Source organism: Epinephelus fuscoguttatus, linkage group LG8 (genome assembly GCF_011397635.1).
Source record: "Epinephelus fuscoguttatus linkage group LG8, E.fuscoguttatus.final_Chr_v1".
In the NCBI taxonomy this organism is placed as follows: domain Eukaryota; kingdom Metazoa; phylum Chordata; class Actinopteri; order Perciformes; family Serranidae; genus Epinephelus; species Epinephelus fuscoguttatus.
This window is the reverse complement of record NC_064759.1, coordinates 35214383-35238836: the sequence shown is the minus strand read 5'-3', so window position 1 is coordinate 35238836 and position 24454 is coordinate 35214383. Positions and strand designations below refer to the sequence as shown.

At 40.4% G+C, this 24454-nt stretch overlaps 1 protein-coding gene across 43 annotated transcripts in view; it reads right to left on the bottom strand.

The window, feature by feature from the left end:
* rims2a (regulating synaptic membrane exocytosis 2a) overlaps positions 1–24454 on the bottom strand; it is a 162284-nt gene that overhangs the window by 49494 nt on the left and 88336 nt on the right. For 14 of the 43 annotated variants that reach the window (XM_049584481.1, XM_049584484.1, XM_049584485.1 and 11 more), the window contains 13 exons: positions 19733–19944; positions 18350–18469; positions 16558–16657; positions 16278–16401; positions 14443–14489; positions 14031–14143; positions 11941–11988; positions 9539–9669; positions 8598–8790; positions 8097–8250; positions 5218–5286; positions 2560–2698; positions 2146–2247 (listed from right to left, as the gene is read on the bottom strand). In XM_049584481.1, coding sequence (XP_049440438.1) covers positions 2146–2247; positions 2560–2698; positions 5218–5286; positions 8097–8250; positions 8598–8790; positions 9539–9669; positions 11941–11988; positions 14031–14143; positions 14443–14489; positions 16278–16401; positions 16558–16657; positions 18350–18469; positions 19733–19944 — 1552 coding nt within the window. Of the gene's footprint in view, positions 1–2145; positions 2248–2559; positions 2699–5217; positions 5287–8096; positions 8251–8597; positions 8791–9538; positions 9670–11940; positions 11989–14030; positions 14144–14442; positions 14490–16277; positions 16402–16557; positions 16658–18349; positions 18470–19732; positions 19945–20149; positions 20218–24454 lie in introns of all 43 variants that reach the window. The other 29 variants (XM_049584497.1, XM_049584501.1, XM_049584515.1 and 26 more) reach the window with 8 other exon arrangements.

Below are 24454 nucleotides of genomic sequence, written 5' to 3'. Positions count from 1 at the left end.
ATTTGCTCATCATGGAATCACACTTGCTCACATGGCACATTTTTGGAGCAAAATGAGAGGAATGTTTCTATGGGAATGACTGAGATAATAAAAAGAGAGAAAAAGCTGATACTGGATGGATGAAGTGTATGGCCACAGAGTCACTCATTTTCTCAATATACTGTTCTACTAAAAAGTAACACAAATTATGTATATATTTGATCTTTTTCAGAGGAAGTATATACTTAACACAACACTGATGGCACTGACAATGGCCTGGTAATAAGAAGCAGCCTCTTCAGTGCATCCAAAAAACATGTGTGATGTCTTCAACACAGTGTAGTTAAGCTTGGAGGACGGCTGTCAAGCATAGTATGAGGCATAGACTGTAGTGATAGAAATTAGGCCATAGTGCCAGTGCCATGTGTTCAACACCCAATTGAAATAGGTTGGAGTTTAGGGGGTGTTGGGATGGAAAGGTGCAGAGATGGGGCTTCATGCATGCTCAGGTAAAAGTCTACCTGGGGTCCTTTTGAGGATCATCAAGAGGCTGAGTATGTCTGGTTCGAGGTAGGGTGAGAAAATGGCTGCAACCACATGGAGGGAGGAGAGAAGACAGAGATGGATCTGAGATGGCGCCGAGGAAGAAACGGAGGAGGAGGAGGAGGAAAGGAGGGAGAGAGAGTGAAAGAATTGGAGATAGACAGAATCATAGGCAGACAGATGGAGGGGTGAGGAAACCAAAGGAGAGAGAACGAGAGATTCCTCAAAGAAATAGGATGTAAAGAGACAGAGAAAGCTCATAGGAAAGGTTGATGTAACAGTTTCAAAGAGGAAAAACAGGCGAGGAAGATAAGAGAGGCTGAGAAATCGGATGGTGAGGAGATGTCTTCCTCAGCTTCACCACACAGACAGATGAAAGTGGTACACCAAACACACCAGCAGCATTCACGCAGGAAAGAACAGAACAGCACAGTCCAAACACCTAAACCCACTTGATGTCTCTTCAACTGAATGATTAAAAAACATAAGACCATGCACATTACAGAAGATTTCTACTTTTACAGACACATATAAAAAGTAGGAAAATACAGAGAACAAAAAGATACAAGTTTTAACAAAATAGCAGCATCACAAAAAGCTATGCATATTCCAGATGAGATTTTCTTCTAATATCGTCAGAGTTCTGGTACAATTCCAAGTTCTCCATGACTCATTTCCTGTGTCATTTTCAACTGTTTTCAATAAATAACCGGACACTGTTAATTAAAGCAGCTGAAATACACTCAAGTGAGCACTGTCCCAGACAATTTAGATAAGTGCATTTTCTGCGTCTGACACTGATTTAGGCCAAGCCTCAGAAATATCAAATAAAGTTAATTTGACTTGGGAAAGTAGCTGCGGCCTGGCAGTGCCAAGGCTATGATTGGACTCTTGGAGCAACATTTTCCTACCCTCACAGAAAATAAGTGCTGATGGAGGATAACTGATCACTTCCCCTTGACCACCTTTTCCATAAAGATAGTGAGATACATGCAAATAATGTATACTGTTTGCAGCATTTGCAGCGCTGGCTCCAAATGTTCCCTGCATAATTTCAGCCTCCTGATTCTGAGATGGAAAAACCTAACTGTTAATTACTCCTCTTACGCAGTGCAGTCTTACCAGAGTCTGGTGGTTATGTTGGAATTTAACTGTGATACAACTTTTCTGATGAATCAGTCTAGTGACAACTTCATTTTTATCTTTACGGATCATACTATTTATTGGCTATTTGCTGTGTTTGTTTGTTTTCACTATATCATTTCTCTTTTGGAGCTTTGGAATAATAATGAGAGGAATATAGAGGAAGCAAGTATTAAGGTAAAAAAAAATCTACACCACTGTATCAGCTCAAAAATATTATGATTAAATATTTCCAAGGAATAGAGAAAGTTGCTCTTTAACAGCAGGAATAGAAGAAAGATTAAAAGTACTCACACACAACATCATCTTCCACAGAGTTCAAGGCAGACGGCATCGTGCATAAGTGTATGCGTGCATAAACACCTTCCTGCATGACTACTCAACAGCCCCCACTTGTGCTTGTCAGCATCTGTTCATGCATGCCCGTATATATACATGCATCCACTGCACACAAGTGTAAGCTGGAGTGTGTGTGTGTACCTGTCAGGTGAGTAGTTATCTTCGGACACACTGTGGTGGTCCACTCTAGTGGAGGAGCTGTACTGAGAAGGCCTAAGGTCAAAGGCTGGGTCCAGACTTCTGCTGTGTGACAGAAGTGGACTGGATCACCCCTCATGTAGTTTAAACACCACATACACTGCCCCCTACTGGCCAGGGGGCCTCATTTTTATGTGAGGTGTTCAGAGTAACTGTGTGAAATACTGCATCCTACATAAGGGCGATGTGGCACTTGGAAGTCAGTACAATCCCTTAACCCTGAAGATCCCTTAGCAACGAAATTAAGGCATCCTCTTTCAACAAGATATCGACAGGGTGTTAAATACATCCATATTGAAAACAAAACATAGTGTCCACCCAGACATGAAGCCCAGGAGAGGACTGAACAATAGTTACCTGGAGGGTGGGGGAACACTGGGAGAGCGCGACCGTGCCCGGTTAATATCGACCGACCGAGAGCAGTGGTTGGACGACATCACCTGCTCAGGGACAGACAATGTGGAGCTCTGGAAGTCTCTGCCATTTGGCCGGTAGTCTGTGAAGACAAGACAGAAAGGGAAGGATAGAGGGACACAATGAAGAGGGAGAGGGTCTTGGTTTTTCAATATGGTTCTGTATTAATGTTCTGAAACCAAAAATACTGCAGCGGACAAATACAATCGTAACACTAAATTTCTACGCTAATTTAACTTCAACACTGTGCGAATTCTCTGCGAGTGACATAGCTACTCTGCAGCACTTGATAATAAAAATGATGATAGTTAATGCTGCAGATCCATTTTAAACCCACCCTGTAATAACATGGAGGAAACAGAACAAACTTTATAAAACTTGTGCTAAATGCTAATCTACACAGGCATAGCTTTTCATTATGTTGAGTCTCTATATTCCAAAAGATGAGGACTAAGTTTCAATAAAGGTGGAATTCATCTGCTGTGTTAACATTGTGCATTAAACATGAAAATAGCCTTTTAGAAAATCAGAAACATTATAATGAATTTCTCTGCAAGACTGATTAGTCCACTGAACTTGAAAGAGTTCATTAACCATTAATCAGACATGGCTAGCAGCCGTGGTTAAGGTCAATGCCTAGCACTATTAAAGTTGATTGATATTCAATAGAGTGTATAGCACATTAAAATGAGTTAAAGAAAACCCTGAATCAAAAGTTGGAAAAGTAGGAAAGGTAGGAAAAATTGGAGGCAATCATCAAGAAATGTTGACCTTCACTTGAGGAAGTCTGACATATAAATATGATAAGATGGGAGGCAGCTGTGCATAATGGTTACAACAATATTTTAAACTAAATGATCCTTCTTGATTGCAAGTGGATGCAAGTCAGATTCTGAAATACTGAATATTACATTGCCATTGCACTGTACTTCTACCATTTTCATACAGATTCTAATAAACAAAAACTACAAAAAAGAATAAATGAGTAATATATTTGCTTCATTATGATGCAGATTAGATTTAACAAAGAACACATCTGCCATTTCTATACAGCAGCTCCAACACAGAGCCTCCTGCAGCAGAGCAATCAACTTCCATGCAGAGCCAAATTAAATCTATTCTTCGTCTTGACATGCTGCTTCACGCATGAGTACAGTCTGCCTGTTAAGTACATACAAAGAGGAAAACCTTTACTGACAATTAATAGGATTTAACAAGATGAGTGGGCTGCATCAGAGTGAAAGTGGGGAACACGACTGAGGGTCAAAGCAAGATAAATGTACTGTACAAATGTTAAAAATTTGACTTTTCACTTCTAAATTTCAATTGCATCAACAGAGTCCAATAACAGAAATTATATTTGGTAAAACAGGATTCAGTATGCATAACCTGCTCATTAATTACTGGTGTGCAGTTTGCTATTAAAAATGCCTGCTGTGCTGTATGTACTAGACAATTAGAGACCTGGCAGTTAATGTACCATAAGATAAAATGCAAAGAAAACATGTTTTTCTTCTCCATTTGAAAGTAAGAGTGCCAGCAGTTTAATGCAAAGACTGCAGGCTAAACTGAGATGTGCTGGAGCCTGTGTTAATAGGAGGGTGCGACCAGAGCTGAGCAAAGGGGTATTTCCCTTTACTGTGAATGAAGTGAAGGTGACTGGCATGGTGAGGCAGTGAGGGGCTGATGAGAATGTTAAAGAGGGTGGAGGGGGATTTCCCTCAGCTACAGTATCATCAGCGAGCCCAGGCTGATGCTCTGTCTGTCAGGCGTTTGCTACAGTAACTGAATCTCTTCTCTTCTCTGTCCAAAGCATTTCTTCTCTATGTCTCACATTCTCTCCCTCTCCTCTTCTCTCTGGCCAGTATCTGCAAATGGGGATATGAAACATCACCACACGCTAAATCAACAATGCAGGCAGCTGTCTCCATCCTGCAATTTACCAACAGCTTTCCTGCAAACAAGGTCAGGAGAATTTCTTTGGTCTTTAGGTGACAGAAAAAAAGAGGGATGATTTTAATTGAAAGAGGATATTAAAAGAAAACCACTTGCCAACATTATCATTTGCATTAGAAAACAAAAGCAAGCCTGTATATTTGTTTTTGTGGCTTTGCCAACTATTTCAGAATAATTTCCTTCGAGGTCGATCTTTAATGTGGGCACATTTCAAGTACTTTTCAGTCTTTCTCTCTGCCTTTTTCTCTGTCTCTCTGGCTGGTAACAGCAGAGCAGAGCTTCTCCTTTTCTGATGTGCAGCGTGGGTGTGCTGCTGGAGCCTCGGTGAGTACAGCAGAACAGCAACTAGCAGTGCAGAGGCAGACAAAATCCCAGTGCTCCCTCGCTGTGCTGCTGCTGATGGGCTGCAGCGTTTTACCCTGCTAATATGATATATAACAGTGTTATATGCTGTTCAAGACTAGGAAGCATTTGATGGATGGTGACATGTAGTTGGGAAGGTTAAGATAAACTTTAAAAAATACAATATCGCCTGGTGAAACATCTCATTAAACATTAAAAACTATTTGTCACTTCACCTCCAGACTGGCTGGAGTGGAGTGATTTCATGCACTCATAAGTGTTAATATGACAATAATATATTACCTGTTATTACCCCAACACCATCTTCACAATCATAGTCTGAGATCTCACTGTCACTTATCCTCTGGGATCCTTCAAAATAAAGAGACACAGAGAAATGTTGGAAAACACAGAAGAAACAAGGGGGTGCAGAACTGAATAAGGAGAGAAAGAAAAAGAAGGGGCTACAGGGGGGAAGAAGTCATTTCATTCCCTAGTTCATTTATTCACCCATTTTTTTGTATTAGCTTCTTTGGTCTGACTGTAATCTTTATTGGTTAAACTGAAGGATCTAATGGTATCCAATAAGACATGCACCCTATGTACTCACATCACAGCACTCCAAATACAAATACAACAAACAGTCCAGCAAGAGAGTGTTTAGTATAATATATGTGAAAATATGCGCCAGCTGTAACGAATAATGCTGCATTTCACTGCTCCACTTCAACAAAAAACAACATATCTCTCTTCATCTCAACTGTGGCACTTCTGAATGATACATTCAATCATTTAATTTACACGTGAGGGTGGGGGTGGGAAAAGTGATATGGTGTCACAACTCTTTCTTCATCTCCCCCAGTAGCCTTATCACCCCTCCCTGCCCCCTCTCTTTAAAGAATGACCCCCCCCCCCACCGCCTTCACCGTTCAGTCAACTTAAATCAGCTGGACAAGTGTGCTTTATCAGAAATGACAAGTGCTGCACTCTGGCAGTGCCGCTCCCAACCTCTCATCTCAGTTGGCTGGAGACTTTTTACAGCTGTCAGCTCTTTCACCTCACACTTACACAAACGCCCAGAAAATCATCCTGGTGGGGGAAGCAAGCAAGCCTTAAGTGTCTTGTAGAAGCAGCACAGTGAAGCAGTCCTGTATAGCACAGACTACAGTACAGTCCTCTAAAGCATGTTAACCAGGATCTGGTCAAAGAATGTAACAATGTTGAGAGAGGGGCCATAAAATGAGCTATTTTGGGGTTTGGTTAGAGGAAGTACGATGCTAGAAAATTATGCTTTATGCATAAAGATAATCAAAGCGTTTTTTTTCCCCTTTCTCTAACAAAATATATCACCACTGTTCTGAAAGATTAAGAATAGTAAGTAAGTGCCACACCAGCAACAGAGTCATCTAATGTATCCCATGACAATTTCAAGAACATACTCACAAAAATAGTCACACAAACACAAGCGAAGTAGAATGGGCTGCAAAGTTTGACAAATATTTTGTGCATTCTTAAAGGGGGAAATAGTGGTAGCGGGCAAAATAATAAAAGAAAATATGCATCACAGAGGAAAAACAAGTGGTCAAAATGAAAGTATATTGTGTCTGCCAGGACTGGCCTGGGTTTTTAGAACATCACGCTTTGCAGGATACAGTTTTGGGTTGCAGGATAGGATTGTGAGATAGTTCACAGGTGAATATACAGAGAGGGAGAGACCACTGTGTCCTAAATCTCTGTTTCCCTGGAGTGTGCACGTGTCTGATACCCTGTGTGGATTTTAAACAAGCAGTGTGAAATTTACACCAGATCCCGCTCATTGAATATCATGTAAGGTAGCAGAGACTTGCACCCTTCATGGGAAAAGGGCGGAGAATCAGGGCATAAGGATGCATGGACAGAGAACACTCAGATGCTCCATAGAGTAGCACTGCCTGCGAGTGCAGGGGGCCTTTACCTGAGTTGTATGAATATGAGCCTTTGTCTGTAAAAGCAGAAGCAGTAAGGTTGATGTGACATGCATGACAAAAACAAAATTTGCATAAACTACAACGGATATTAAAGCTTTGATAAAACCAGTGGGACCAGAATCATATTGTATTTGGACCCTTATTTGTAAACAAGAACAATTGCAAATTATACTTATTATTAGGAATGAGAAAATTGATCAAGCCTAGATCTACTATATGAAGGAACAGAGCTTGATCACTCACTTGAAATAATTACTGAAATACTGAAAGAATTTGGAATCACTGAAGTCATCTTGGTTTTATCCTGACTCTATTTACCTGAACACTAATCACTGGCTGTCTTGTAACCGCATTGTTCCTTGCATGCCAGTTATGGCAACAAAGTCCATGTCAGCATTGACTTATATAGAAGTAATCCTTCTCAACCATCGCTTATGACCCACAAGAAGCACGTGGCAGTGTATCTATCTGCAGAGACTCTCTCCTCTGCCTGTATTTTCTTCTTATATTCTGTGTTTGAAACGTTTATGGCTGTGTACCCCACAGAGCTCAGATGAGGTCAGGGCTTTATAAAAAGGTAGTGACCAGGTGCCAGACCATAAACAGCAAAAGTCCAAGAGACACAGTGCAGAAAAATGCAAATATAGTAAGGCGAAAGGCCAAATGAGAATGAATCTGGGGTTGGCTTTTACTTTCATTTTCTCTGGTGAGCGTGTTTACAAACAGTAACTGACAATCCTGCATTGTATACCTTTAAAAACACTTTTACTGTGGGAAATCAACATAAATTGACCTACTCAGTGCCACAGTAGCATCACCTGAACATTGGAATATATTTTTGTCTTTAAAGGATTTCACATGTTGTGCCCTATTTCTTGCACTGGGTTTATGCTGGTAAACTGAGACTGCAGAATCAGAATGAAAAGTACAGAATGATCCTCCCTATGTTCACATGGGCAGTGCAAACAAAATGAAAATGACTTCAATTATTCTTCATTCTTACTTTAATTTGTAGCCACATCATCTGGACTTGGTGTACACAAGTGTTAAAAAGATTATTGAGTAAGTTTCGAAATATAGTCACACGACATAATGTCCTGTCTTTGTTTTTGTAAAGTTGTAAAGTTATTAAAGTCTCGCTTGATGTTAGCATATGGATTGATATGAAGATATTAGTAAGAGGTGTGTGACATGTGTCAGTGATGGTTTACATACTCTGGAGCCGTCGTGTTGGACTCTCTCCATGGAGCTGCCTGCGCTGCGTGTTCGGGGAGGCACGTGGGAGCGGGATGGAGGACACATCGTGGGTTTGTAGCTTGTACCAGTGGGGCTCATCATCCAGAAGAGCTGTCTCCAGCTCTATGAGGATCTACCAGAGGGAAAAAAATGGTCAAAACATGTCTTCATTCTAGTGGTTAAAAACTAACATAGTTTTTCTCAATGATGGAAATACAGCAACACACACTGCCACAGTACTCATAGAGCACCCACAGTTAGAATCAATCCCTTCACTGTTGCCAAGGTGTGTTTATTTATCGTATAGGTTTAACACAGTAAATAAAAACATCAAAGCCCGTTGTCCATGTTGGACAAGGACTGCGCCACCAAAAACCTTGTAAGGGCCAAGAGCTTTATTAAGAGCTTGACCCCATTCAAGAGGATTAGCTGAGATACTGTCAGTGAGTGTCCCTGATGGGTGGGGTTTAGTTTTCTTACCTCTCCCAGGAATTCGCTCTCCTCCTCCCTCACCCTGGCTTGGTCCCACAATGTGATCTCCAGCATGCGCTCCCGAAACTCCCGCCGGTGCACCGGCGAATACATAAAGGTCTGGTTCCATTTGGGCTCTAAGGATTTCTTTACTGTTTTTGTTCTCCTCTTGCTTTTGTCGCTGGAGGAACAATAATTCAAACTGTTTTTATTTACAACCATGATAGGGGAGAGCCACGAATACAACAGATCAATAACACGACACAGCACAGAGCACATCACGTCGACATGCTGATGATGAGAATGAGATGACGAGATGATTGTACTATCCCCCAGAAAATGTTCCGCTTCTTGCAGTCTTTATCAGTGCATGACAAAGAGCTGCTTAACATGATGCAAAACTGCAGTGAATGACCAACAAAGTAATTAGATGCATCCACATATATCTGGAAAGCCTTCCTGACGCTAATGGCCAAAAACAATGATACATGATATTGTGACATCACATCACTGTTCCAAAAAATCCACACTAATACACAATCCATATTCTAAATTGTATAATAACTTTGTTTGACCCACTAATGTTCAGTTGAACTGAGGTGACATTAAAGGCCTAGTGTGGAGGATTTAGTGGCATATAGCAGTGAGGTTGCAGAACTGAAACTTCTTCCATATGTCAAGCGTGTGGGACAACTACAGTGGCTGACTTGCAAACACAAAAACACAAATGACCCTAGTGCCAGTGATTGATTTGTCTGTTTAGAGCCACTGTTGAACACGGCAAACTCAGTGGGAGACAACCCGCTATGAATGTAGATATAGAATAAGTGGCTTTTTCTAGGGTTATGAAAACACCATGATTCTTATTTTAGATGCTCCTAAATCCAACACACTGGACCTTTATGTGAGTGGGTGGGTAAAATGGTAATAATAACTGTTCCTTCTCTTACCTTCTATCGGGGAGGAAGTAGATTTTGACGTAAGGGTTCCTGGGCCGGCCGTCTTCCCTGGGTGGCAGGTCTTTGGCGCCCAGGATGGTGACAATTAGCTGATGGCCCACTTTGTCATACCACAGTTTGACCTGCAGGGGCAGAGCAAAACAATCCTGCTGAGAGACTGCTTAGGGCCAACAGGAGTAAAACACACAAGAGGGACTAATGCAGGAGAAGACAACTTCATCAAATTATAAATAAATTTATTACAGGTGCACTTGTGTCTTCTTTAATTGAGACCTATCACATTTAACTACAGCATAGAGTCTTCTCCTGTATTCACCCTTCAGGGAAAAGGAGGAAGTCTTCCTGCTAAGGTGGTGTCAGCTCTCATGCTTGGCGGTGCAATTTATCAGAGCTTAAGTGCTCCTTCAAAATATGCGCTTACTGTATCAATGTTAATATGATATAATAATGCTACAAATGTCAAAATGAGATATTAAAATCTGAGTGACATTTTAGTCTCTGTAGTTAAAGAGACCCTCCTTTAATAAAAAATATGTTCCTTTGTGCATGGTGCTATGCTTATTACACATCCATGTATTTCTTTTTTTTTTCATTAAAAAAAACAATGTATGTCATTAAAAAATTATCTTTTTACTGGGTGATATTGAATGCATTTGGCCTGAATGTCATTTTTAAAGTGAACTGAAGTGAAATGCTAAAGACAACATGCTCTCAAATTAACAGTGTGCTCTGCTGAAATGATACTGTCTACCAGTGATCACTCTCATAGTGTTCTTTCAGATATTCAATGGGCATTGATATGGAGAAATCAATCATGCTGTTGCAAAAGGAATAGAGGACAGTTCACACTAAAAGGGAAGTATGGACTGCAACAGAAGACACTTAGAAGAACGAAACACTCCAACTGAGGCCTTACAGAAAGTAGATGAAATGAGAAATAAAAACTTCTAAGCTCTTGTCCATACTTCTTTAAAAATATGATCATGGAAAGGGTCTGCACCATTTGAAAATACCAGCTACACATGCAGCAACGCAAGAAAGAGCATTCAAGACAAGTCAATAGATTTCATGTAGGCAAAAACAGACTGCAGAGGGCTTATGGCAAAACAAATTGTACCAAATCATCTCTCAACTTGAAGCCCAACAAAATACCAGATATTACCAAATAAGAATATACTTTACTGTCTGTGAATTGGTCAAATAGTTCTGAAAATATTCACCTTGATGTTATTATATATATTATATATTTTTTATATCAGTACACATGGTTTGATAGTGAACTACTGAAATACACAAACTTAAGTGGCTTTACAGTCAACTAACTGAAACATACAAGCTTTTCCAAGAGTATACACATGAACACACACACACACACACACACACACACACACACACACACACACACACACAAAAAAAACCCCCTACTTTTTAAATTACCGCCACTCAAACTAAATGTCCATGTTAGACCCCTCTAAATTTGAAAACCCATGCATGATATAACAATAATATTCTCACATCAGATCCATAAAGAGCTTGTTGAGGGTACTTTTAAGCACAACACCACAGATAAATATCCAAAATTCCAAGCACGAGTGTTAACCTTCAAGCTAACTGAAAAAAGAATACAGATACACACAAAGTGTTTCTACTAGATGTCATAAAACAGAAGGCACAGAAAAGACAGAGTGATATTAAAGGTAAAAGATTAAAGGAGACCCTCAGAGCGAAGGAAAGCCTTCAAAACTTTGCCACGTTTGGAGTTTGCTATTTGGAAGGTACAATTTGCTTAAACTCTGATCTGGAAGGGAAAATGCAATTTGGTTTCCAACACAGGATGGTGAACTTGGTATCTTTTCACTGCAACATGAAACTGCAGACCCATCAACCATAAGCTGCTAATAAACATTACTTCATCTCGCACATGGAGGAGTTTTCCTGGAGGTGTGTGGGGGGTTAGAATTATCCAGGCCTGGGTTCATGTCACACTGAAGCAGAAAATAACCCAAGTCCTTTGTCCTGAGGAAGTTCAGGGAGACACCCTCCTGCATTGCCAAAGATTTAAAATGCATGACACAAAGTACGGTCAATTACTGGTGTCAAATTAGGCAATGGAAGAGTGTCTCTTTAAATGTGTTCAGATTAGTTGAGCATGCACTACCTAGGAATAATGAGGTGAATGGGTTAAAATGAGTAATAATAACTCTCATCATAGCAGTGATATCAAGAAATCAAATTGAAGAAAATGACACAATGCACTGCACTGAGAGGGAAACTTGAAGCTGCCATTTCCCCGCGAATGCATTTTCCAAAGTATGGAAACAGAAAAAAGGCCAGTCAACAGTCAATGAGCAAAGACCAAATAGAGATTGTGCCCTTCAGACAGGGCCCATTACCTGGACCCTAGGGGCAAAAGGCGTTGTTCTTCTACTAAGGCTTTGGCTCTGGATAAGCAAAATTAAACAGCAAAAAAAAAAAAAAGAAATAGAAAAAAGAAAAGAAAATGCAATAAAACCGAAACCCCACAAAACAACAACAAAAACTCACAATACACTCTAAACAACAACAGAAGTTTGTAGTTTTAGATGGGCAATTTAGGCCAGTGGGTTTAGTCTTATTTTACTTTGTCATATTTCTTTATTATAGTTTTACTTCTCTGCTTTTCTGATTAGTTATCCCTGAGCTTCTCTGCTCTGCATAGGCCCTTTGTAATTATCAGTGCCTCACGATCATATCTCTCTCTCTGCTCTGGACCTTTTCTCCTCTGTTTCGGAGCTTGCGTCACAGTGACGTTAAACCCTTGTTATCCCTAAACACAATTTAAGACTGCTCCAAAAAGATCATACTGACAGCTCTTTACTGTGTAGAATTACTCATCACGCACTGCAGATCTGACGAGGTTTAGTCAATGAACTGAACTGTTTCACTAATCAGTTGTTTTGGAAACATATGAAGCATCTGGACAGAAAGTGGGGTTGCAGAGCTTATTTTTAATTGGCTGACACAGTATTCAAGGTATCAATATAAGTGAAATGACTACAGTCCACTACAGCAATTGGAATCAGCCTTTTTCCTGATGTACCAAATCACCAAACGCTAATAATACTTTGAAATGTTCAAAATTTAAAGGGACAGTTCACGCCCAACATTAAAAAAAAAACATATTTTTCCTCTTGCCTGTAGTGGTATTTATCAATCTAGATTGCTTGATGTGAGTTTCTGAGTGTTGAAGATAGCGGCTGTAGAAATGACTTGAATATAATGGAACTAGATGGCAGTCAACTTGTTGCACTCAAAGCGCCAAAAAAAATGTATTTGAAAAACTTAACAGCAATATCACTCTCTAGAAATCATGACCTGGTTACCCAAGATAATCATTATATTTGAGAGAAGGCAGACATCTCTATGGCAAATATCTTCAACACTCAACAACTCACACCAAAACAATCTAGACTGATAAACAGCACTATAGGTAAGGGCTCACTCATGTTCAACATTAGCTATGTATACAGACATGGATGGAGCCATCTGTCTGTCCTCTGTGTTCACTTCATCCATATTTGTTCACGTTTTCTGAAAGCTTACACATACAGATGAAACAGAGCAGTACCACCGCAGATCGTGGAGGCAGTGTAGTGTAGTTCAAGCCAGATACGACTAGGAGACAACAAAGACATTTAAAAAATGGCAGAATGGAATGAATTGGTAAGTGGAAAGTATTCTTTGTCCACATTTCTACCAATGTATTTAATGGCCTCACAGACCACCGCCATCTCTTCTATTGCATCTGTTTAAAGGTAAAGCGTTGCCATCTTTGTTGTTGTCGAAAAGTTTTGATTCTGCCCCCTAGAGCTATATAGTGGATGTATCTATGCCATCATAAAGGACGTATGGAAGTATGAGGACACTGATGTTTTGAAATTAATGAATCTATTTATGTAAGTGAAGGGAGTATAAATGAGCCTCACAAGGAAAAATGTTTATTTTTGATTTTGGGGTTGAACGTTTCCTTTAAGATTGTGAGGATTGGCAGTAGTATCAGGCTTCAAATCCAATGTTGTGAGAAAAACGTGTCCTAGAGGTGTTGACCTAGATGCTAAAGCTATTTCCCTGCTGGACCCTAAATTTGAGAGTTGATTTATCTCTTGCTTAATGCAGCCCTTTACCCATTTACCCAGGAGGGTTTTTACACTAGATAATGGACAACACACACAGTAACCTGATCTACAGTCCTGTGCTGGGTTGGTAAAGGGCCAGCTGAACCGGCAGAGTGAGAGAGCTGTGCCTGGTAGCCCATTGGCTTGAACCAGGATTTAGGTTACACTTTGAGTTGCATTATAAATGCACAATGTGAGTATGGTAGTGCATCCCAAAATATACTTACATGAACTTAAGAATCCATATTACTCATAGCAAAGCAATCTTACTGTTCAGTCCCTCCAGAGGATTTCAAATGTGGTCTGTATGTCATGCTGAGGTCACTTACTGAGAGCTGTCCTGACAGGTACTGGGGGGCGTCCCTCAGCATGCTGGGACTCATGGGGGACGTGACGGAGATGGACGGGCGATCCATTTTCTGAGACTCAAAAGAACTCGAACCTGACAGGGCAGAGACGACACAGTTAGATGATTTGGTAGTGATGTTGGCTTTAGTTTGTGGTTTTAGTAACATCAAGAGATAAAATGAGAGAGGGGGATGGTAGTATGGAGGACAGAAAGACGTGGACAAGAAGAGAGACAGAAAAAGGGCAAGACAGCATGCCATGAGAAAGACAGAGACACAAAGAGGCAGAGTGACAGAAGCAACTCTTAGACATTTACTTCACTTGATGTTTCTGGGCTGATTAATAGGATAAAATGGGATAATGAAATAGGCTAAAGATTCTGACAAGACTCACTTGATTCCAGTTGTGCATGTGTGCTGTCTGGTATCCTTGGAATATCTCTGGAAAAAAACACAGAGACAGAGCATGAGTCTATGAGACAGGAGAGAAGGAAGGGATGGAAAGGATCAATTTGAGCTAATGCTGACTGCACTGTGCTCTAATGACCATAAGCACCGCATTAGTCTTCATTCACCCAGCAGCTCCCTCAGCAACACAATGCAGGTCAGATATAGGAATTGGCAAAGCAAAGGTGTCGCTGGTTATTCCCACAGTTTCCCTTTTTCAAAAACAAGAACAGGAGAGAGAAGAAGTGAGGAGGCACGTTCTCATTTTGTTGGGTGGTGTTGTACGGTCCCATATGAGGGCCCAGCCGACAGAGTCGACAGAGCCGGAGGGAGAGGGGAACAGATGCTGAATAAACAAGATAGCACCACTCGTTCACAAACACATTCTGTGAGAACACAAGCTACATTCCCTCTCAGATTTCCTAATTCAAGTCTCCATATTATGGAGAACTCAATTCAAAGTTATTCTGAGCAATGCAGGCAATGACGTGGCCTGAATGAGCCCACAGACAAAGGAACTGTGATTGCTTTACAGAAACAAATATGGATTAAAGTGATGTAGTCACAACTTGATGAATAATTTCTGCTTTAATTGGTTTTAGTTTGGAATATATATGTTGGTCATTCACGTCTACTGTAAGGAATTATTTTAAAAAAAATCTTTATCTTATCTGAGTGACTGAATCACACCTGAAACACCCAAAGAACAACATTTAACTTAATAAAAATAATTATCCTCTCTAACTGATTTCCATGGTCACATGAGCCTGAAAGCTCTCCCAGTATTCACTTGGTAAGAGGTGGATAGACACTCTGGACTCTGAAACTATTCCTGACATAAAAATAAAAGATTTAAGCCATGATGTAACCAAAGAAACGAGGTACTCTGTGCCTGTTGAGTTGTTTAAAAAAGTAATATAAACTTAATTCTGTAATTAATTACCCCTTGTGCCTACCACCTGAGTTACTATAAGCCAGTGCCCCTTACTGTTCAATAACATCAGTGACACCACCAATGGTGGCCATGAGGGGCCACCCTGATACCATTGCTGCCCCCCTCCTCATGAAAATGATCAAAAATATTAAGAGGCCTCTGTGTAGTGTTTTTAACCTTAAGAAGGTTTGTTCCAATCAATGTACTCCTTCAATTTGTAGCTGTATATATATGTCCTTTTTTAGGAAAAGGACATCCAGCCTATTCGAAGAACAATGAATCACCTGACATGTGTAGATACATAACACATTAAAGCAGGATTGTTGTGAAACTCAAAATGTTAACTGCACCGGTGTTAGTCTACACACATCAGAAAATAGCGTTAAAGAGAAAATTTGCCACTTGTTATGTGAATGTCCAATCAGTGTTGATGGTAAATGTAATCAACTGAAGCAATAAATCCCTAGGAAATATTTACTGAGAACATAGAGTTTTGCTTGCAGAGCTGTACCGGTAATGACTACATGTACCAGGATGCATTGGGCATGAGCTTGTGACATACCACTGGATATGCACATAAAAGTTGCAAAGATTTCCTTTTAACTGTAAAATAAGAAACCAAAGTATATCAGTATGCAATCCCTGAAGTCTCTATATTGACATAGTTTTTAATTAGCTGAACAGAATAATTAAAGTCCTGAAATTAAGTTATGGGCTTTTGGTGTGCCACCCCAAAAATTTTCAGTGGGCCCATCTGGCCAAATTTCTGAGGGTGCCACTGAATAACATTCTGCCCCAACAGTCTTGTGAAGAGTACAGTGTGTGTGACAGTGATTGTGAGCTCTCACCCTATAGGCCGTGAGACCACCAGCTCCACCTGCGGCTCAGGCTTAGATTCTAGAATAATATTGTAAACTTCTTTAAATGTGGCTCCTTGTAAAAGCTTCCCATTCCACTCCAGCACTTGGTCACCTGCAAAAACACCATTGATATTGAATGTTACATAGGATTTTTTAATATTCTATGCAAGTGCAGAAAACACACATGATCATGTTCCTCCAGAGCACACTGAATACTACCAAATCAACTAATTATATTTCTATAAAAGTGTGTGTGTGTTTTCAATACCTGGTCTAAGGTGTCCAACAGTGTCTGCTAGACTTCCTTTCCTCACTTTAGTGATAAAAGCACAAAGTCTACCAGATTCTGTCATCTTGCCGCCCACCACCTGTAGAAGAAGAGAGGTAACTGGATTAGCACTGAAATAAATGTGAGAACTCAACTTGGATTGTTATAACTGTAGCATTAATGTGCCACGCAAACTCTTCATGACAAAACCTATGAAGTTGTATCACGTGCATTGCAGCTTGCAGAAGAGGACAGATTGTTTTCCCTCAAAGTATCTTGTTGATGTCATGGCTTTAGCTTTTGCCTGCAAGGTATGAATCCTCAATGAAAGCATTAAGGAGAGGGGTCAATCGTAAAAGTGCATTTCTGTTTTTAAAAAATGTTCAGGGCAATGGCTTCTTCCCCAGGGACACACTCTGGAGCTGCTCTGTGGTTCTGTAACAGTGCAGGCCCGTGGGCTAGAGCCGTACTGTACAGTCCTGAGCTGCTGTACTCCACTCTGCTCAGCTTACATGGGCATCATACAAATAAAAATCCCTCTTAATGGCAGCTGAATGCCAACATACAAAGGAGCTTAGGGAAGTCTGCTAAATGAAATGGCTTTATGTAACAGGCAGGAGCCAGAGAAGGAGGCTCACAGAGAGAAAAAGAGAGAGTGAGAGACAGAGAGAGAGAGAGAGAGCGAGAGAGAGAGAGAGAGAGAGAGAGATGGACAGTGAGGGCGAGGCTGGCAGCCTGACTGATGGACTGACTGGCTGGGTTGCCGAGTTGGTTGGCTACTGCTGAGCGGACAGAAACGCACGGAGGCACTGAGAAGACACAAACATGCCATTTCAGGAGGCTCATTCAATCAGTAATGATTTTTCCCCATCCTGCCACTCTCTGTTCTCTCTCTTCATGGCCCACAATGCTCCTCTGGACTTTGGCTGCTCAGCTTTTTTTTTTTTTTTTTTTAACCAATGTCCACCACCTACAGATTTATGCACCAGTGAAAAGGGAAGGGAAACCAAAGAATCTACCACAACAGAAAATCTTTTATATTCTGTCATGACAACACTGCAGTAACAGACTAAAATGTTTAAATCATGTAATGCAAAATTAGGATGAACAGAGAAAGGCTGTACAGCACTAAAGGCATGAGAAAAATACACACATCAAGCATAAAATGTGAATACCTAGGGAACTGTGATGGTACAATTCAAAATATAACACTGCATTAACTGTGCAGAGCAAATAATACTTTAATTGTCAAATTCGGGCAACAGTGACAGGTCGTAGAGCGACTTGTTTCCTCTGGGCTGCCGAATGCAGTTCATTAAAAGTAGTTCAATGTGAGTGAGTTCAGAAAATTATACAGCTCAATATCAAACGCTGCTCATTAATATTCATCAGGAACATAATCAAGTCTTTAATGAATATTAATACTGAGTAGCACTATGATGTGATCAATAATTGGAAGCTAAGGAGAAAATCAGCGAGCCACACACACAAAAATAACAGAATAGTAGAATTCACAGCTGAAAATTATAATACTGTTAACATAAATGTACAACCAACGCTGTACCTGTAACATTTTCCCACACATATTTTGTGTAGGCCTACTATATGCTAAATATGCATATGTTAAAACCCGACTGTAAGTATAATGATGATTGTATAACATAAAGTCTGATCATCCAGGACCATAGTTTGTTTAGTATTTGGATGTGTTTGCATCACACCTTCAGACACACACACACACACACACACACACACACACACAGATGGGTAGACAGAATCTTTACAAGCTCACCTTTAGACCAAGCAGAGCTCCTGAGTCTCGAGGCACACTTCCATCTTTCATGCGCTTGTTGAGTAAAATACGCCCTATTAGGCGATCCCCATCTTTGGACGGCTGCCACGTCACCGGGTGCTACAAGGTCAGAGCAACAACACACCTATTGTTTAACAACTCATCCACTTGAATTTGATTACTTTAGACCAAAGCAGACAACTGTCCACAGTGAAAAGGGGGCATGGGGAAAGTATTTATTCACTCAGGGAAGAAAGTTCACACAAACTCAGATGCGTCATCAACACCGTTTAATTTCTCAGATCAGAACTTGCTCAGTTATTTAAATTCTACAAGATGGATTATTGTATTCTCAAGATAATAATGGACAAAACTACTGATGAAAAATAACATCTAACACCTCAGTGTTAGGTGTTATTTCCAGAGCTTGTGTGAACCTGCCAGTGTGAGGGTGGAGTGAGCTTCATGCAGCGCCCCATGCAGAGTAAAGCAAGCAGCCCCAACACTCCTCCTCAAACCAGCTCTTCAAACTGGAGCAGGAAGACCAGAGCCTCACTACACACAAACATACAACCACCATCAAGTGGAGTACTGAGGGGAAAGCAGACAGCGAAAAGGGGGGGAAAAAGATCATCTGTGATACAAGAACAAATGAGGTAGACCATGAGTTGCCAGTTTAAATATCAAAAAGGATGAAAAATAGACGGCACAGAATAAAGCCATGAGACACAGAGAGGGTGAAATCACAGACGCGCAGTGGAAGGGAAAAAAGAAAAACAAATGTTTTCATTTTTGTGCAAAACAAATCCAGTCTTCCCTGTTTCGTGTGCTTACAATCATTTGGGTTTTGCTATAGAAGTGAGTGGAAAGTTGGGCAGGGGGGCGGGTTCTGTCTGGACTGGGTGCTGTGGGGTAGGGCAGCAGAGTGAGAGGGACGGGCCTGAGTAAAGGTGTTCCTACTGCACTAAACAGGACCGCTGTAGAGCAAGAACACAACATACGGAGGAGAACGAGCATGCAACTAGGAGAGACCCACATTCCTGTGTGCCATGACAAACAGAGAGGTTGTGTGTCAATGCTCTTCTTTAACAACTACTGAAAGATGTGTAGTTTCTGTTTGGGGAGCAAAACAGCAAGTACAAGTAGCAAGCAGAGAGGGTGCCCCCAAAAGACTTTTTCAGCAACACCAAGCAAGGTGGAGCCAAAAGTAACCGAAAAACAAAAAGGAACGAAATCGCAAGAGAAATCAATTTAAACAACGTCAAATAAAATCCAAAAAACAAACATCTCACCTATTTACACTGAGTGACAGAGAGCAAACAAAGACTGGATGGGTAGGTCATAAATAATAATAACAAAATGCAGGCTAGATTGTCTCAGTACCTTCTCACTATGGCTATGCTCCTCGTTTAGGGTAGTGCTACTGCACGTATCAACTCCCGAGTCTTTAACCTGCGGTTCACACCATGCCAAGTCCTCTTCAAATGAGTGTCCCCCAAAGCGCACCATTTTCTTTTGCCTCTCAGATAAGGTGTGTGTCGGCTCGGACATAAATGTCTGCTCAATAGTTTTTCTTTTTCCCCTTTGACTGTCCCCTACAGGTGTGGGATAAAAACAGAAAGAAAAACAGAAAAACAACATGCAAAGGTGTAAATAAAACGAAGGAAACATGAAATGACAAAAGACTCTGGGAGAGAGGGGGATGGGGGGGAGGAGAGAGACAGAGAGAGGGAGAGAGAGATGGGGGGTTAAGGGGCAGGAGGGTGGGGGGAGGTCAAGGCAGGGCTCCACATGTCTCACCAAAGACATTGGGGAGGCCTCGCTGCTATGCCAAGACGCATGGTCCCACCAATGGCCATCCAAATCTCCTGTAAGGTGGGGGGAAAGGGCGCACATACACGAGAGAGGACAGCAAGAGGGACCAGTGAGGACACCACGAACAATAACATACAGGTAGTAACAGCCAGACAAACTCACAGACATAATACAGTACTAAACAAGACATCCAAACATCCATTTATGCGCACACACACTCTCACATACTGCTTAAACTGAAAAGTTGATCATCAACTCTAAGATCCCTGTGGAGAAAGAAAGATGCAGCTCAGGTAATAATACATCGAGGATCAATAATGATTTGACCGCCTCCACTCTCTACACTGTACAGTAAGGGAAAGACACAATCCTGCATTCTCAGCCACTTTTAGTAGTATCAGTGTTGACATTCATGACCATATATTTTTCCCTCACCTTGTCCTCATCGCTCCTACAGGACACAGAATAAATCTGTCCTACATCCATCTTTACCCTTGTAAAGATGCTGATGCCAACTCAACACAGACAGGACCATCTCTTAATATTGCTCCCATTATGGGTGTTAACATCAGAATTTATCCTGTGACACTGTTTTAGAATAGTCCAACTTCTACTGGCTTCAGCACTGCATTTCACATTAGGTCTGATTTATTGTGAAACATGCTGTATTGCCTACAATACCAAGGAATAGTGCATAGAAGGAAAGGAGCTGTTCCACGATATAACTGCAATCCATTAATCACTCTTCATTTAAGTCTTGGTCCTGGAATATGACTATGAATGAGGAGTGGCGGCACAAATAAACAATATCAGCAAGAGAAAGAAATTTAAGGGTTTAAGGAAATGTGGTCTTCATCATGAAAAGACTCCTCCACTAATGCCACTTCCATGGGAAGCTGGCTGTCAGTCATCTCAAACATAGTCTCATTTGTTTACAGCAGAGCTGAACAATAAGGAAACACAAAAAAAAACAAAAACAATATTTTTTAAACAAACCCTCGATATCAAGCAATGATATTGTAGAATTGACAAGTGGTGCTTTCACACAAAAAACATTTCCACAGTGAGATTTTTGATAAATAATGATCAGTCATGTGGGTATAAGGACGAAAAGAGTTAAAGCAAATAACAGAGTAGCTAGAACAGTCTGGTAAGTTCAGAGAGTTACATCACTTTACCGTAATGCAGCCTTTAAAACCAGGAAAAGACAACATATCACTAAATGCAAAATCTAAGACAATATCTAGTCTCATATCACTACATCAATATAATATTAATATTTTGCCCAGTCCTTAGAGTATCTGGGTTACTTACAGTGTTTTAAAGTGTAGGTGTGCCAAATTTCAAAATACCAGGAATAATGCCATATATTTAATGAGTGTGGTTATTGTTTTAGCCATCATTTACCACCTGAACTGATCACAAGACAAGATGCATCAACATCTGGGTGGCTTACAAAAAAAACCTAAATCATTTCCTGGGAACCTAATGATCACTTGTCAGGCAACTGGAATACAAGTGTGTATTTTTCCATTAATTGGTTCAAAGGTGCAGGTTTGTATTAGGCAAACACAATCAGTGAGGAGTTTTGATGAAAACAAGGCAAATATTTCAACTATTATTTACTCTTCTCTCTACTGAAACATCTTTTAGTTTCATCTTAATTTCCATAGAGCAATCATTCAATTTCAATTCAATTCAATTTTATTTATAAAGCCCAATATCACAAATCACAATTTGCCTCACAGGGCTTTACAGCATACGACATCCCTCTGTCCTTATGACCCTCACAGCGGATAAGGAAAAACTCCCAAAAAAAAAACCTTTAACAGGGAAAAAAAACGGTAGAAACCTCAGGAAGAGCAACTGAGGAGGGATCCCTCTTCCAGGACAGACAGACGTGCAATAGCTGTCGTACATTAAAAGCTCTTTGGTAGATTCCTAAATACAAATCAGCAGACAACTCACATTTTGTTCAAACAAAGTTAGCATAATGCTATCTTATCCTACAGTAGCTGCATCTGTAGCAGGGAGCAGGGCAGACCTCTAATGTGTTTAACTGGGGATTCAGATTGCAGTGCCACACAGCCTTAACTGACCTCAATCTAAAGTGCACCAGGGAGAGCTTTTAAAGATGAGGCTCTGATTACAACTTCTGTAGTAACACCAGTGGACACACAGCTTTGTGAAACAAGGGCTGGGCGAGTGGTTATAATGATATTAGGTGGTACAGATGGAGGTTTCAGGGATTTCTTTTAACTTTTTCTCATCAGTCCAGCTGGAGGCTTAGAGAGGAACCGATGGTGGTTAGAAACCTCAGGCGAGGAATCAAGACCTATAACCCTACATTATCTCTTGCTGCAGATTTGATGCTTCCGTCAAAACAAACAGCTAAAAAGAGCAGACGCACACATCTTATGATACAAACAGCAACTCACTGTGAGTATTTGTTCTGGTGCAAAGCTATGTATGCAAAAGGACTTGTTTTCCCAAGTGGATACACAGAGCAGAGAGATGGAGAGCACTTTCAATTTGATTAAGAGGCTTAAAAATCCAAGCTAATTAAAAAGAGTGAAAAATATTGAATCTGAAGGTGGTTCTAAGATTCCCACCGGAAAGTAGTAGGGAGGTAAGGGAGACTGAAGGTTGAGGCTGTCCAAAGACAGGGAGAAATTATTTCAGTTGTCAGAGAGATACTGCTGTCTGCCTGACCACTGAGAACATTTCTTTGTCCTGAGACTTTAGTGGGAGGCATTCGTCTGCATTTAGAGAGGCACTGGATATTTAAATCTTATCGCTTACACTAGAAAGTTATTTTAAAATTAAGTATTACAGTGAATGATTTAAGCATATAAAAAATTGTGGTCATTTAAATAATAAATAAATTACTTTTGGTGCTAACAGGTATTCAGCAGACCCTGGTCTCCCACTTGTACATGTTCTGTTGTTGATATGTGTGCTTGCATAAATGTAGCATGTAGCTGTAGTGAACCTTAGGGCTGCAGGCACAGGAAGGTCATCTGAAAACACTGCACTTGTGCAACCTCTGGGCCATATACATCACATTTTTCACACTTCACTTCCCCTGCAAAGAGCTGTAGAACCTAATGGATCTATACAGGACAGGCCTCCTTCAAGCATTATCTGGCTGAGGATTCAATCTCAGGGAAATCAGGGAACTCTGATGGAAAGGCATAAAAATAGCCTGCATATGCTCCTGAAGGAGCGTAGAGGAGGAGGAGGCGAGGGGGGCTTGAGATAAAGAGGAAGGGATTTTCAATACAGAAAAAAAGAAGCTGCATGGAAAAAGAATGCTGTGTAAAGATAGTGTCACTGGGAGTGAATGTAGCCACATGCTTAAATCTTCGAACACAGATGATGCAGAAATACAGCACATAAAATACAGACAAAAAAGACCCTGTTTTAAGGGAGAATTCAGGTTTATTACAACTTAGGTTTTAGTGTCATGGCTTTGTCTATTGTTACTCACTTTATAATGATAACATTGTACTCAATAAAGTAACTGTTGATATCAATGACTGTATATAAGGACAGACAATACGTCTCCACTTCGTCTCACTGTACAAAAATGAAGCTAAAATATGCCCGATATGGCTGCCGCCATCTTGAGCTGGTGACGTCATCTGGAGCTAGAGTTCGCACAGTAGTCATCTCCGTGATATCGAGTTCCCACCCATATACTCGTCTGACCAATATACTCGTCTGACCAATAGCAAGTAGTGCTATTAATCACAGGCACACCAATTGGCACACATTGCTGTCAATTACGACATCACACCCTCTTTTCATGGCATCAAATGACAAATTAAAACCAAACTTATCAGAATAACAAAAACATTAGCATGATAAGGACAACCTTAAATGACAGAGACCATCTTTAAAAAATTTACTTGACATGCACTTTGATGCTTTAGTTTGGCCCATGTCCCATCCGCTAACATGGAGATGGCGGGTGCAATGTGATTATAGTTATAGTAATGATGGTCCAAACTGTAAAAATTAATCTTAACTTGTAATAAACTGTAATATGGTTTTAATAAAGCCATATTGTGTGCCAATATTTGATTTAGCATATTTTCCGTAGCATTATTAAAGTGGGGACAGAGCTTTTGACAGAATTTTTGCAAAGCAGAAGTTGAGTATTTACATTTTCTACAATGCACAATTTTATATTACAAAAATGTTGCACTTCTGACCTTTGCTATTTTTATTGTTTCAACACAGTCTTATTAATATTAATATCAATATCCATACCAGACAGCGTAAAAC